The following is a 15,785-nucleotide window of genomic DNA, read 5'->3' as shown; positions in this document are numbered from 1 at the left end:
CTGGGCTGAATATTAGATCCTTCCATGGTATATTGCACTACTAGTATAACCTCAGTAAAAATGATGAACTTAACTAAACTTGAGGCTATATAACTGGTATGATTTGATTTTTCTCTATTGGGTTGAGTATGAGGGAATTACTTATTTACTAAGATAAAGCAAACAGTTTCTTATTGCCTAACTGAATGCCTAAATTGACTCCATTTATGAGTCTTTTAATTCTTTCTTGAGGACCAGGTATAAAAAAAACGTTGCCAGCAGCACAAAGCAGTTTTTAAATTTCTACATTATACTATCAGTAACCGTTAGAGAGGCAATTATAACTCTTGGTGGACAGTACGGAATGTTTTGGACACTCAGACCTCTGCACATTCCCATGTCTGCCTCTGGCAGTGCCTTCACCCATGCCACAAAAACAGACAGAAGCCACAAGGATGGGTGGTTCAGATCTCAATTCAGTTAGAAATAATTAAATGCAGAATTCATTTCAACTCGGTCCTTTTTCCTTTGGGAAATAGAAAAAAAATTGACAATTCCTCACCTTGAATTGACCAGAAAATTCTGAAGATTTGTGTTTACAGGGAGAACAACAGATAATTAAAACTCATACCCAAAACTCATCCTCACCAATATTTTGACCTCAGCCTGAACAAGCATTATGAGTTAATACCTAAGAAGGAGAAAAATAAATCTATAGCTTGTTTCTGTTTCCTGGTCTTTTCTTTATCAAGGCAGTGTGGAATCCTGCAGATGGAAGGCAGGGGTCTGCAGACTTGGGTGTGAAGGCTGTCTCTGCTCCATAACCCTGAGCGGGGCACTCAGGCTTCGTGTTGCTCATCTGGTAGATGGGGTGATAACAGCCATCCTTCAGGCTTGTTGTGATGATAACTCAATATGTTTGCAAAGAGCCCGGGTCTGGGAAACTCTCAGTACACCACACCTCTTATTACCCTCACTGGTGGAAGCAACAGTGAAGAGAGAAGTTGCTGATTATAGTGATGCAAAGAAAGAAATAAGAGAGAAAGACATCAGAAAAAGTATTAATCTGGCCTGGCCAGTTGACTCGTGGTAGGGCGTTGACCAGTGTGTGGAAGTCCCAGGTTTGATTCCCAGTCAGGGCATACAGGAGAAGTAACCATTTGCTTCTCTTCCCCCTTCTCTCTCTCTCTCTCTCTTCCCCTCCCACAGCCATGGCTAGATTGATTTGAGTGTATCGGCCCTGGGAGCTGAGGATGGCTCAGTGGAGCCTCTACCTCAGGCACTAAAAATAGCTTGGTTGGGCCCCAGATGGGGGCTGTAAGGTGGATCCTGGTCAGAGTGCAGGTGGGAATCTGCCTCACTATCTCCCCTTCTCTCACCTAAAAAAAAAAAAAAAAAAAAAAAAAAAAAAGTACTAATCTGCAGGGTTAGATACTGGATGATTAACAGCTACCTCTGACTCTGCTTTGGCCAGAATTAAAATATTCTCTGAATGTTATTTGATAAGATATCAGGAATTCACTGCCTCATCAGCTAACAGAAGGCCCCATATTTCCCTTTATATTCTGTATATAAAGATTTTTCAAATGATCATGAAATTTGGAAGGTATGCTACCCTAGGAGTGACAGAACGGTTAGCCAGTGTTTCAGAGAGTGAGACAGACAGTGTAAGAGCAGGGGGAAGATGGGCTCTGACAGTTTCCCAAAGACACCAGTGGATTGTTCAAGGATAGTCGGGGGGGGGGGGGGATAAGCAGAAAAGCATGTAAATTGAATAATCAACTCAAAAACACAAAACATCCTCCTGCCCCCCCCCCTCACAAAGGGTATTCAAAAAGAATGCTACGTCAGGCGAAAAGGCGGGGCTTTGGAAAGTAGCAATGAATGCAGAATGAACTGAGGAGGGAGATTTTCCCACTGCAGTGCAAGCAGAGCTTCGTTTCATGTCAGGTCTCAGTTGCTCTCTGCTGCTGCAACAATGAAACGTTTCTGAATTGTTCACAGGAGAGCAGAGAATTTATTCTGATTCCATCGGTTTTAAATATGCATAAGTAGCACCTGACAATTCATTTTTCTCTTAATCAGTTTAAGAAAAGATTTTTATCAGGAGAAAAAAACCTCTGACTTAGGGTTTGGGGAAGTCACAGGGAGATCTGAGGAATTTTCACCTGCGGTTCCGTGAGTTAAGCTGAGCTGGCTGAGACCTCCGAACTGGTGCATGACTTCTAAGACTTCCAGTCCAAAGAAGACCAAGCCAACAAAATCATCCTCACTGTTCCTCAGTCCTTTAATTTTTAATCATCTCGTGCCCTCTCCATGCCCACCACGTCCCGTGCAGAGCACCCTTACCTGCCAGATCTGCTCTTCACTCAGGGAGGTCAGGCGGTCGCTCTTCAGGACCTCCTGAAGCAGACAATAAGGAAGTGTTAGAACGTCTTCCGGGCGACTCTTCAGGAGTTCAGAGAGATGTTTCACTAAGAAATCGATCACTGCCTTCTCCAACAAAGTGAGGTTAAAGAGGTCAGCAAGTCTGTACAGATCCAAGTAATTAAAGCTATTTAATTCCTGGGTGCCAAAAAAAAAAAAAAAAATGGAAAGAAAAAGATCTCTTAGAAATCAATCCAAGACAGAGCAGGCAAGAAATTCAGATTGACTCGCTAAGGTCTGCATGACAGGAGGGACAAACAGGACTGCACTCCATTGAGAATATTAAACAAACAAACAAAACCCTCAGTTACCACATTTCCCCATGTATAAGACGCACATCTTTTCGAAAAATTTGGGGTCTAGAAACTGGTGCATCTGATACAGTGGTTGTAGGGTTTTTTTCTTGCATTTTTTGCTTTTTCACACTTGTATTTGTGCTTATTGTTGAAGACAGTGATCGGTCATCAGACACAGGTAAGGACAAGCTAATGGATGGGAGTTTTGACAGTGATGAGGAACTGTATGAATTTTATGATGAATAAAACTTGAGTTCAATAACTTTATGTAATACAAATTTTTTCAAATTTCAGGCCCCAAAATTAAAGTGCGTTTTACACAGGGGAGCCTCTTATAGATGGGGAAATATGGTATAAGGCTCTGAGCAAAGAACAACTATTCTAGAAGTCATTTCTCTTCACTTTGCCCCTTTTAAAATTTACATATTTAAAGACATCTTAACAAAGGAATTGAAAGGGATATCTGGTTTCACTGACTGAAATGATCCTTTGCAACTTTTTAGAAACATTTACCAATGAAGACAATTTTTCTGCCCTTATTATATTTTAGGGCTCTTAGGTGATAAGTTTTTCCACTAAAGATAATGTGAAGGCAGGTAAAATGAGAGTCATGAGTAGATGACTGAAACTATTTGAAGACAGACTAAGTCTACCCTTTTTTCAAAACTTCAAATTTAGTACATCTTTGAGTAAAAATAATCCATCTTGACTTAATGAAATTAAAACACAGAGTTTTACATGTTAAGGCAGGGGTCCCCAAACTACAGCCCCCTGAGGCCATTTATCCGCCCCCGCCACACTTCCAGAAGAGGCATCTCTTTCATTGGTGGTCAGTGAGAGGAGCACAGAATGCAGATGCTCCTCTCTGGAGTATCTGTACATGGCGGTGCCGCAAAGCATGGCGTCGCTCACGTACAGTACTACTTCTGGTGACATGGGATGCACGCGTCACAGCTCCAGAAGCGCGTCATATCACTTGTTACGGCTAGCAGTGACAAATATAGAACAGGACATTGACCATCTCATTAGCCAAAAGCAGGCCCATAGTTCCCATTGAAATACTGGTCAGTTTGTTGATTTAAATTTACTTGTTCTTTATTTTAAATATTGTATTTGTTCCCGTTTTGGTTTTTTTACTTTAAAATAAGATATGTGCAGTATGCATAGGGATTTGTTCATAGTTTTTTTTTTAGTCTGGCCTTCCAATGGTCTGAGGGACAGTGAACTGGCCCCCTGTGTAAAATGTTTGGGGACCCCTGTGTTAAGGTCTCAGGAAATGAACTCTCAGAGAAAAGATTGCCATCCTAAATAATTCTATATTGAATCCACCTAAGATAAATAATTAATAATTATTCTTTGGTTTTTAATAACCTCAGACAACCAGTGGTAATTTGCCCCTACCTTTCAAAGAGTTTCTGTAGGAATGCTTTATTTTGGGAGGATTTTACTTCTCCTTATAAGTTATTAAACTCATAACCAGGACTCTAAAATCATGCCTCAAAGAGCCATGACTCCTTTGAGAGCTTTGTCTTAAAATTGCAAGAATCAGAGAGGGCACACAGGTTTGTTGATAGAAAACTTACCCATTACAAGTAGAATGAGAGAGGGCTGTATCCCAGTTCTCCCTATTTTATTTTTATTTATTTTTATTTTTTTATTTTTTATTTCTTTCTGAAGCTGGAAACGGGGAGAGACAGACAGACTCCCGCATGTGCCCGACCGGGATCCTCCCGGCACGCCCACCAGGGGCAACGCTCTGCCCACCAGGGGGCGATGCTCTGCCCCTCCGGGGCGTCGCTCTGCCACGACCAGAGCCACTCCAGCGCCTGGGGCAGAGGCCAAGGAGCCATCCCCAGCGCCTGGGCCATCTTTGCTCCAATGGAGCCTTGGCTGCGGGAGGGGAAGAGAGAGACAGAGAGGAAGGAGGGGGGGGGGGTGGAGAAGCAAATGGGCGCTTCTCCTATGTTCCCTGGCCAGGAATCGAACCCGGGTCCCCCGCACGCCAGGCCGACACTCTACCGCTGAGCCAACCGGCCAGGGCCTAGTTCTCCCTATTTTTTAATTTGTAATTATTAATATGTGAGCAATACTTTCTAATAACTTAAGATATGTGAATTCAATACAATACAATACACAGATAGCAATTTTACTCCACTGACCTATTTAACTAATTTTCAACAGTCTTCCCCTTCTCTAGTTATCAAAAGATAAGAACTCTTTATAAAATATTTATATTCTATTTAAATGTTTCTATAATAGTTAAAAGATTAAAGGAATATGTTCTAAATGTATACTGTCCAACATGGTAGCCACTAGCCACATGTGGCTACTGAGCACTTTACTGTGGCAAGTCTGATTCGAGATATGAACTGAACACAAGAAATAAGAACAATAGAATGTACAATATCTCATTAATAATTTTATATTGATTAGACATTAAAATAATATTATTCTGGAGATTGTGAGTTAAATATACTATAATAATTTCACCTGTTTCTTTTTCCTTTTTAGTGCAGCTACTAAAAAATTTAAAATTACATATGTGGCTCCCATCATGTTTCTATTAGACAATGCTGTTCAAAATGAGCAAGTGTATAATACAGATATTGTTAATACAGCTCTCCAAGTAACAGCTGCACCATCACCAAGGCTACCTGATTAATTCTTTTCACTTCACATTCTATGTCTTTGGTGGGAGATAACACTTTAATTATATTCCTAATAGGAGTTAAGCTGATGTCAGGAATTAGCCATAAGACTCTGATCCTGAATAGCTCTATTTGCCAACAAAACTGAAAAGAAATAAATGCTTCTTTAAAATAAAGGTTACTACTGATGACCAACAGAATCCATTGCAACTCAAATATCTAAGGATCTGCTCATAGCTATTCAATAAAAATATCCTGGCTTCTCATTTAGCAGATTTTATCAAAAGAATCCTGAGGATTTTGACACCAGCACGATTTTTTTTTTTTTTCTGAAGCTGGAAACAGGGAGAGACAGCCAGACAGACTCCTGCATGCGCCCGACTGGGATCCACCCGGCACGCCCACCATGGGGCGATGCTCTGCCCACCAGGGGGTGATGCTCTGCCCATCCTGGGCGTCGCCATGCTGCGACCAGAGCCACTCCAGCGCCTAAGGCAGAAGCCACAGAGCCATCCCCAGCGCCCGGGCCCTCCTTGCTCCAATGGAGCCCTGGCTGCGGGAGGGGAAGAGAGAGACAGAGAGGAAGGCGCGGCAGAGGGGTGGAGAAGCAAATGGGCGCTTCCCCTGTGTGCCCTGGCCGGGAATCGAACCCGGGTCCCCCGCACACCAGGCCAACGCTCTACCGCTGAGCCAACCGGCCAGGGCCACACGATTTTTTTAAAGTAATGTTCAAACCTGTTCTCCAAATCTGTTTAGGATTGATTAGCACTACTCTGGGAGGAAAGTAGCGCTCACCCTTGTATGTAGGTAGAGCTTCCACAACAACTTTAGGACCATCTCGCCTGGATGAAGAAGTTATTTCTGGTTAGCACATCTATGAAGCAAGTTGAACGGCTCCTGGGCCCTGAACACGATTTCAGAGTCACGGTAAATTACTGCCCCCCTGGGAGAGTAATGGGTGGGTGGATTTGGTATCAGTACCTTTCAGGTACTCAGGCACATGCCCAAAACATGGCTCAAGGTCCTGAGGCAGCACCGGGCAGCACCACACAGATAGATGAGCATGTGCAGAGGCAGAAGCAACCAAGCTCTGCCAATTAAGAGGTGGATAGCACAGCTCAGGAACAAGGGTTTTCCCACCTGTTCTCCTGCAAAAAGAGTATATACCACTGAGAGTTTGGGACTGGAGTATGTAGCAGCAACCAAATATTCCATCTTAAGCATCTTTACATAGAGATACTGGATTTCTTCAGAATAGATGCCTGCACTCAAAATAAGGCCAATTCAGAACTCTAGAGAGCCAGAGAATTAATTTAACTTAATTGGGAGCAAAAATTGATTTTAAAAATGTAAAGCTTTTCCTCTAAAATCAATAACAAGACAAGCATGTTCACTCTCACCATTCCTGTTCAACCTAGTTCCGAAAGTCCTAGCCAGAGCAGTCAGGTGAGAGAAAGAAATAAAAGGCATAAAAATAATGAATAAAGAAGTAAAAGTGTCACTTTTTGCAGATGACATAACTCTGTATACAGAAAACCCTAAACACTTCATCAAAAAAACCCCACAAACTATTAGAAACAATTAAAAAAAACACAGTAAAGTTGCAGGATACAAAATCAATGTACAAAAAACACTGCTTTCCAATATACTAACAATGAAACTTAAGAAAAAGAAATGAAATAAAAAAATTACTTTTGCAATTGCAACCAAAAAAATAAAATACCTAGGAATAAACAAAGGATGTGAAGAACCTATATACTGAAAACTATAAAGCATTATTAAAAGACATTGAAACAGACACAATGAAATGGAAAGATATTCTGTGTTCATGGATTAGAAGAATCAACATAGCTAAAATGGCCATATTAACCCAAAGCAATATACAGATTTAATGCAGTTCCTATCAAAATCCCAATATCATTTTTTAAAGAAACAGAACAACAACAAAAAACACATCAGATCTGTATGGAACCACAAAAGACCCCAAAAAGCCAAAGCAATATATATATAAAAGAAATGAAGCCTGAGGTATCACACTACCTGGTTTCACATTAAACTACAGAGCTACAATAATCAAAACAGCATGGTATAGCAGAAAAACAGACACAGAGACCAAGGGAACAGAATTCAGATCCCAGAAATTAAACCACATGTAGGTGGGCAAAAAACTTTTGACAAAGGAGCCAAAAACACAAAATAAAGAAAAGAAAGTTTCTTTAATAAATAGTGCTAGGAAAATTGGAAAGACACATGCAAAAGAATGAAACTAGATTATATATAGTTTGTCCCAGGTACAAAAACTAATTCAAAATGGATCAGACACCTAAATAAAAGATCTGAAACAATAAATTACACAGAAGAAAACACAGGTAGGAAAGCATGGACCTTGGGCTTAAGAGAATATTTTATGAATTTGACTGTAAAGGCAAGGGAATTAAAGGCAAAAATAAGTAAATGGGACTATATCAAACCAAAAAGCTACTGCACAACAAAAGAAACTTCTAACAAAACCAAAAGGCAGCAGACTGAAAGTGAGATGGTATTTTCAAACAATAGGCTCTGGCAAGAGGTTAATATCTAAAATTATTTTAAAAAGCGAATACAACTCAACACCAAATGACCAAACACTCCAATTAAAAAATGGGTAGATGGCCCTGGCCAGTGGCTCTGTGGATAGAGCATCAGCCAAGCATATGGATGGCCCGGGTTCTATTCCTGGTAAGGGCTCACAGGAAAAGCAACCATCTGCTTCTCTCCCCCTCATTCTCTCCCTTCTCTCCCTCTTCCCCTCCTACAGTCAGCTCGATTGGTTTGACCGTTGCTCTGGGCATTGAGGATAGCTTGGTTGGTTCTGGCCCACTTGGCCTCAGGCAATAAAAATAGCTTGGGGCCCTGACCGGTTGGCTCAGTGGTAGAGCATCGGCCTGGCGTGCAGGAGTCCCGGGTTCCATTCCCGGCCAGGGCATAAAGGAGAAGCGCCCATCTGCTTCTCCACCCCTCCCCCTCTCCTTCCTCTCTGTCTCTCTCTTCCCCTCCCACAGCCAAGGCTCCATTGGAGCAAAGATGGCCCGGGCGCTGAGGATGGCTCTGTGGCCTCTGCCTCAGGCGCTAGAATGGCTCTGAATGCAACAGAGCGAAGCCCCAGATGGGTAGAGCATCGCCCCCTGGTGGGCATGCCGGGTGGATCCCAGTCGGGAGCATGTAGGAGTCTGTCGTCTGACTGCCTCCCCGTTTCCAGCTTTGGAAAAATGCAAAAAAAAAAAATAGCTTGGTACTTGAACATCTGCCTAGATAGGGTTGCCAGGTGGATCTTGGTCAGGGTGCATGTGGGAATCTGTCTATCTCCCCTCTCTTACAAAAAAATAAAATAAAATAAAATAAAATTGGGCAGAGGATATGAAGAGACTATTCTCCCAAGAAGACATACAAACAACAAACATATATGAAAAGATGTTCAACTTCACTAGCTATTAGGGAGCTGCAAATCAAAACTATTATGAGCCCTGGCTGGATAGCTCAATTGGTTAGAGTGTCATTCCAATACGCCAAAGTTGCAGGTTCGATCCCCAGTCAGGACACATACAAGAATCAATCAGTAAATGCATAAGTAAATGGAACAACAAATCAATGTTTCTCTATCAATAAAAAAGAGCTACAATGAAATACCACCTCATACCTGTTAGAATGACTGTATCAGCAAAACAAATGATAAGTGTTAGAGAAGTTGTAGCAAAAAAGGAACCCTCATTCACTGCTGGTGGGAATGCAAACTGGTGCAGCCACTATGGAAGGCAGTGTGGTGGTTATCAAAATATTGAGAAGAGAGCTACTATATGACTCAGCAATCCCTCTTCTGAGTGTCTACCCCCAAAATTTGAAAGCATTTATTCTCAAAGATACATGCACCCCCTATGTTCATTGCAGCATTATTCACAATAGCCAAAACGAGAGAACAGAGCGTCTTTCGACAGAGGACTAGATAAAGAAAATGTGGTGCACACAGACTATGGAATACTACTCAGCCACAAAAGATGAAATACTGCCATTTGCAACAACATGGTTGGCCCTTGAGAATATTATGCTAAGCAAAATAAGTCAGTCAGTCAGAAAAAGCTAAGGACCATATAATATCACTCACATGTGGGACATAAAACTGAAAGCAACACATGAACAAGAAAAACAAACAAAACACAAACTCATAGACACAGATAACAATCTGGTGGTTACCAGTGGAAAGGGAGTTGGAGGTAGTGAAGGGTAAAGGGGTCAAATATATGGTGATGAAAGAAGGTTTGACTTTGGGTGGTGGGCACGCAATGCAATATACATATTATGTATCACAAAATCATGCACATGAAACCTATATAATTTTATTAACCAATGTCATCCCAATAAATTTAATTTTAAAAAGTGTGCTTCTTTTCTACTGTGTTTCTTTTGAAGGTAATTATTTAATGCCTGTTTCCACAGCCTGAAATGTTTTCATTTCTTAAAGGTATAATTTTATGTAATGCCCAAATCCTATCTAATACAGCACTGCATATTGCTGGAGAACTAAGAAAACTAAATGGACAAGAGTCAATGGCTAAATAACAGCAAAAAGGAACTGAACTGATATATGTTCATGTACAAGAGAAACATCAGTAAAAAATATGCTTCCTATCTTTACCTTTCCATTCTCCCCTCTTCTGCTCAAAAACATAATTTCCCCAAATCTCTAGCTCTTTCTATGCATGTCCAAAGTTTCCCTTTTCCTTGCATGCATACTTAGCACCTCAGTAGTTATACTGTATAAAAGTGGAGGGAGTTGAGAGGAAAAAGAAAAACTACCTTCACTGAGGTCATGATGCCACAATACACATTCCTCCTACGGTGGCAGGTGGGCTTTGTAAGCATTAAGCAAAATCGTCACTTCTCCTTTTGGCTAAGACCATGTGTAAGCAAAATAATCATCTATAATGCTGCATTTAAGGATCCTCATTAATGTAATGGGGGGGTAGAAGCAATGACTAAATTGAATTAAATGCATTGAATGTGCATTGAAAATAAAATCACTGCTGTTATAAAAATAGTGCTATTATGTTTCTGGTTATACAAAGTAATAAATGTTCACGTCATAAAATTCAGGAAATACAAAGAATGGAAAAGAAGACAAAAATCATATTTCACCATGCAGAGATAATCATTTTTAATGTTTTATATATATACCTCTAGACTTTTTTGAAAGAAGTCTTTTTATACATCATAGAAAGAGTAATTGCATTCAGGGGCAGAACAAACCATTAGCAGTCACTGGCACTTAGAGGTCACCCAGGTGGCGGAGAAGAGCAATGGCTAGGGACTCATGCAAACCTAGTTCAAATCCAGCCCTAATACATACTATTGATCATGGCCTTGGGTCAATCACTGAACCTCCCTTATTATCTACTTACAAAACAAAGAGTTCAACCAGCTCATAGAGTTGTCACTGGGATAATGAATGAAAAGCACTTATCTCACCATTTGGCATAAGGTAAGTAGTGACTAGATTTGGTGGGCGAAGAACCATAAAGTGTTGCTCTACATCTATAACCCTGATTTATCATCAATGCAAGGAAGTCAAAATAAATAATGTGGTCTCTTTAGATATCAAAGTCATAAGTAAGCTGCACCATATCACTTACACAAACTTCTCTTATAAGTTATGAATTCATTTCCCCAACTTTCCAAAAAACATCTTCTGTTGGATGGTCCACAGCCATATTGCATGCAGTATGTCCACTGTGAGCTTATTTTTTGCAAACCAGCATCTTCTTCTATACCCCTCTTTTAGAATATGACTGCATCTGGCCACCCACGTCAGGGTCCCGAACGGTGGCCCATCTTCCCTCATATCAAGTCAGTCACCAAGTCCTGTTTGCCTTCCCTCCTTAGCATTTAATGTTCTGTTTCTCATCAGCTCCCATCCAGACTTCTTGGAACATGGACCTGAATTACCATTCCTGCCTCCAGTATAAAACTCTCAATCTTCTCTTTTCATAAAAATATGGCTATATTAATTACCTGTTTAAAATCCATTAATAGATTCCCATTTAGTTATGGTTAAAAGTCTAAATTCAACATCAGTGCATAGCCTTCCATGACCTGGACTCTGCGTACCTTCTGACCCTGCACTGTAACAATCCCATCCACTCTGGCTTAACTTCAATCATTCCAATGGCCTACGCAGTCACAGCATGTGCCAGGACAACACCAGGCATTGGCAAAAAAATGTCGAAAAGAAACAGGCAAGTTCTGGGCCTCATGAAGTGTACAGTCTATTGGAAGAATGTCATTAATCAAAACAAACTACAAATAAATGGAAACTTAGGTAAAAGACACAAAGGGTAGAATATAGGGCTATGAGTGCCCATAATGGTTGATTTGACCTGGAGTAAAATGTTAGTAAAGTCTTCTCGGAAAAGCCACATGAGCTGATAGCTGAAAGCAATATTAACTCGGCAAAGGGTAGGGTGAGATGTGCATTGACTATATTTACGTAATTTCTGCATTCTTGATGCTCTGGCATTAGAGGTCTCAATGATTGAGAAGAGACTTTCCTTTGCAGGGCTAGCCAACTAAAAACTGAGGAAAGACTTTCCTTTGCAGGGCTAGCCAATTAAAAACTGGAGAGGGACTTCCCTTTGCAGAGTTAGCCAATTAAAAACTGGAGAGGGACTTCCCTTTGCAGAGTTAGCCAATTAAAAACTGGAGAGGGACTTCCTTTTGCAGAGTTAGCCAATTAAAAACTGAGAGAGATAGCAAACAGCTTGCATATGCACATCAACCCACCCTGAGCTCATACTCGGAACCACCTCCTGTATCTGGCTCCTGCACTCCAGGAGGCAATATTCCTTTACTCTAATCATTCCAGGTCTAAGTACTAGGCAACTAGACACAGCCTGCTCTAACTATTCAAACTAGAAATCAGAGGCCTGATTACCCTGCCTTTTCTAGCAAGGCACAGAAGACACAATAAATGCTCTTCCACATGCTTTCCCCTTGTTCCTTCTACCTTCTGACCAACCCGGGTGCTTCCCCTTGCAGTACTGCATGCTGTTCTGTGCTCCCTCCTCTGCAGAATTGTATCAAAGTATCTTCTTTTTTTTTTTTTTTTTTTTAATTTTATTTATTCATTTTTAGAGAGGAGAGAGAGAGAGAGAGAGATAGGAGGGGGGAGGAGTCAGAAGCATCAACTCCCACATGTGCCCTGACCAGGCAAGCCCAGGGTTCCGAACCGGCGACCTCAGCATTTCCAGGTCGACGCCCCATCCACTGCACCACCACAGGTCAGGCTCAAAGTATCTTCTTAATGGCAGTTGTCTTCCTGATCTGTCGGACTCACCCTACCGGAATAATAATAAAAAACCCTGCATTTTAAAACAGGATGGTGCTGGGCCTGACCTGTGGTGGCGCAGTGGATAAAGCGTTGACCTGGAAATGCTGAGGTCGCCGGTTCAAAACCCTGGCCTTGCCCGGTCAAGGCACATATGGGAGTTGAAGCTTCCTGCTCCTCCCCCCCTCCCCTCTAAAATGGATGAATAAAAAATAATAATAATAATAATTAAAAAAAACAAACAAACAACAACAACAAAAAACAGGATGGTGCTGGAATTGCAAAGAGAATGTTCCCAACAGAGGAAGTAGTATATGCAAGACTCCTTTGGATGAGCAATCATGTTCCTATCATTCTGGCTGACTATCCTATCTAAATTAGCACATCCTCCTTCCTCTCCACATCACCCTCCAGCACATTACTCCATTTTGTTATTTTTTTTTAACTCATCATCTGTAATTATCTTCTGCGTGTATATGTCTATTTATTTATAGTGTATTTATCCTCCAGCCCTCCAAAATGACATTCTATGGGAGGACCAGTCTATTATATTCACTGTATTATCATTAGTGCCTGAAACAGAGCCAAGCACAGGGTAGGAGCTCAGGCCACACTTGTTGAATGAGTGAACCCATTTTGCCTTTTCAGCTCCCTTGATTCTGGTCAAATTGACTGAGTCCTCCTCTACGCCTCCAGCCTGCCCCCTGCAGGTTACTAGCACAGCACTTGTCACTGTTAGCACCTTTTGATTATAGATCCGTCACCTTCTATAATTCTAAGTTCTCTGGTGCCACGGACTGTAATGGGTGGATCCTGGTATCTAGTTCAGGGATAGGCTTGAATCTGCTCGAAATTATAAAATAAAGTCTAGTGTGAACTTTGGTCACTAATTATTAGTACTTGCTTGATTGAGATGATTGCTCAAAACATGAATGTAATAAAAAAAAATGACCATGAGTTTTTCTGTTACTTATAACTAAGCAAAACCAGAACAGGATATGTCTTTGCACCATGCCTATCCAATTCTGAACATTCTCCAAATCCAGCCATCTTCACACCTCATTGGCTGCCCTTACTTTCCCTTCTTTTTCTGACCTTCCTACATATACATACAAAGGAATAAGCCAGTGGTCATTCAGTTCTCCCAGTGGGAAAACTGGTAATAGTGACTTGAGTTGAAAGTGTTAATAGACAGTTGCAATGTAACAGCTCTACTGTGAAAAAAACAAGTTCCATCTATCAGTTTTTTTCAGCTAAAGAATTATTTCCTTTATCAATTGGCTATTCAGATCAAAGTATCTTTTCAAATACTACTTTGTCCTAATTATCAGATTGTCTCGGTCCTCTCCCATTCTGTGACTTAAAAATACAAGTACAAAGGTAGAGACAATACCTTAGAATGAAAATTTTAATTCAGCAACCAGAAACTCTCTTGAGTAAAAGAAAAATCTATTTTTCCCTAAAAAGATTTCATTCCTTTCACACTGATTCGCACTTGAAATTTGGTTTCTACTCAGAATTATGGTGCATGCATTGTTGTTCTTTGGGGAATCTTTTTAAATAGTACCTATTTTCCTTTGGTTTAGGGCTATTTGGCTTCTCTCCTCTGTTCTGTTTCTTATAGTGTTCTGTTTCTTATAGGTTACAAGAAGAGTCATAAAATGTGTCTCCCATACTATCGTAGCTATGGAATAAACACCCATTTTCCAAGTGCATTAATTCTTAAACCTTATATATTCCCCAAATTCAGTCTTTCTGTGTGATCTACTTCCCTAATTAAAATAGTTATTCCCCATATTAACTACTAAATACTGCAAGGAAAAGAATGCAAATACTGTCTCCTTTTGGGTTATGTTCAAATGTAATTACATTCATGAGACAAACTGTGGGGTGGTGAGAACATGAGTGGGAGGAAGTAGAGCATAGGGTCTGTGGGTAAACCCTGTGGCCTTCTCCACACTCTCCTCATACCAGGGGAGGCAGCAAGAGAATGACGGGTGTGGACTCTGTCCACTGGCATGCTTCTCGTCCATAGCAGTGATTGACCATTGTATTAGCAGGTGTCTCTCACCATCTCAATAAATCAAGTACTAATAATTAGTGACCAAAGTTCACACTAGACGTTATTCCATAATTTAGAGCAGATTTAAGCCTATCCTTGAACTAACGTCACCCAGACTCACTTTAATTCTATCACTTCCTTGAAAGGGAGAAAAATGTGTAGCCTTATAGCTGGTGTCTGCACATTTACTGCAGACTGCCCATAGCCTAGCTTATGTACCCCCACAGCCAAGTCTTGACGAGTGTCAACAGCAATGCAAGCTGCGGAGCAATAATGCATATTGCTAATACACTGTTTATCCCTGTGTCAGGCATGCCCATGCATCCCCTGGCCTGACAGTCAGTAACCCCTGTCCATTCAGCATTGCAGTCTAATCATGCCCCTGACACAGGAATTGTACAGAACACAGAAAATACTGTATGTCTTGTGACTGCATCTACTGTTGACTACCCCAATATTTGCCCCACAAGTACTCTTTCTCAAGTCTAGGAGTCCTTGTTAAACTGACAAGACATGGAAGTCTGATCTGCATCGCTTTGATTTAAAGCTAAGGATGCCCAAGAAGAGGGCCTTAAGAACACCTGTTTCTCTTGTTGCTTCTTCTAATTCTGAGAACATGACTAACTGAGAAACAATAAGCATCATCGATCTGTACTTTCAGTATTGAAAACTGTGACCTGTGTTCAAGATCTCTCAAAGTCAAAATAAATATAATGCCATTTTGATTTCTTGAATTTTCTCCGATAAGATAACCACACTGACAGGATTCCAGATTTTTCTGGCTAACAATACTCAACAGATGTGACTCCTTTAACAATACTGATTCACCATTATAATTATGATCTGTCATTTCCGATTATTGATGCCCTTCACTTACACTGCTCCTTAAAATGTCACCATAAGCACCACATGTCAATAGTTTATTACAGATGAAGATGGTCAGAGACATAGTGGTACAATGTGCAGCATGAATAGCACCCATGAAAACTGAAGTTCTATTTAAAAGTGTTGACACTACA

The 15,785-nt window shown here is 40.8% G+C and overlaps 1 protein-coding gene across 4 annotated transcripts in view; it reads right to left on the bottom strand.

The window, feature by feature from the left end:
- Positions 1–15,785, bottom strand: part of KLHL32 (kelch like family member 32) — a 240,989-nt gene that overhangs the window by 76,686 nt on the left and 148,518 nt on the right. For 2 of the 4 annotated variants that reach the window (XM_066254357.1, XM_066254369.1), the window contains exon 6: positions 2,329–2,544. The exons of 1 other annotated variant lie outside the window; for it this stretch is intronic. In XM_066254357.1, coding sequence (XP_066110454.1) covers positions 2,329–2,544 — 216 coding nt within the window. The remainder of the gene's footprint in view (positions 1–2,328; positions 2,545–15,785) is intronic. One more of the 4 variants, XM_066254361.1, reaches the window with a different exon arrangement.

The sequence above is a fragment of the Saccopteryx bilineata genome, chromosome 1 (genome assembly GCF_036850765.1).
Source record: "Saccopteryx bilineata isolate mSacBil1 chromosome 1, mSacBil1_pri_phased_curated, whole genome shotgun sequence".
NCBI classification, from domain to species: domain Eukaryota; kingdom Metazoa; phylum Chordata; class Mammalia; order Chiroptera; family Emballonuridae; genus Saccopteryx; species Saccopteryx bilineata.
This window is presented reverse-complemented; position numbering and strand designations above follow the sequence as displayed.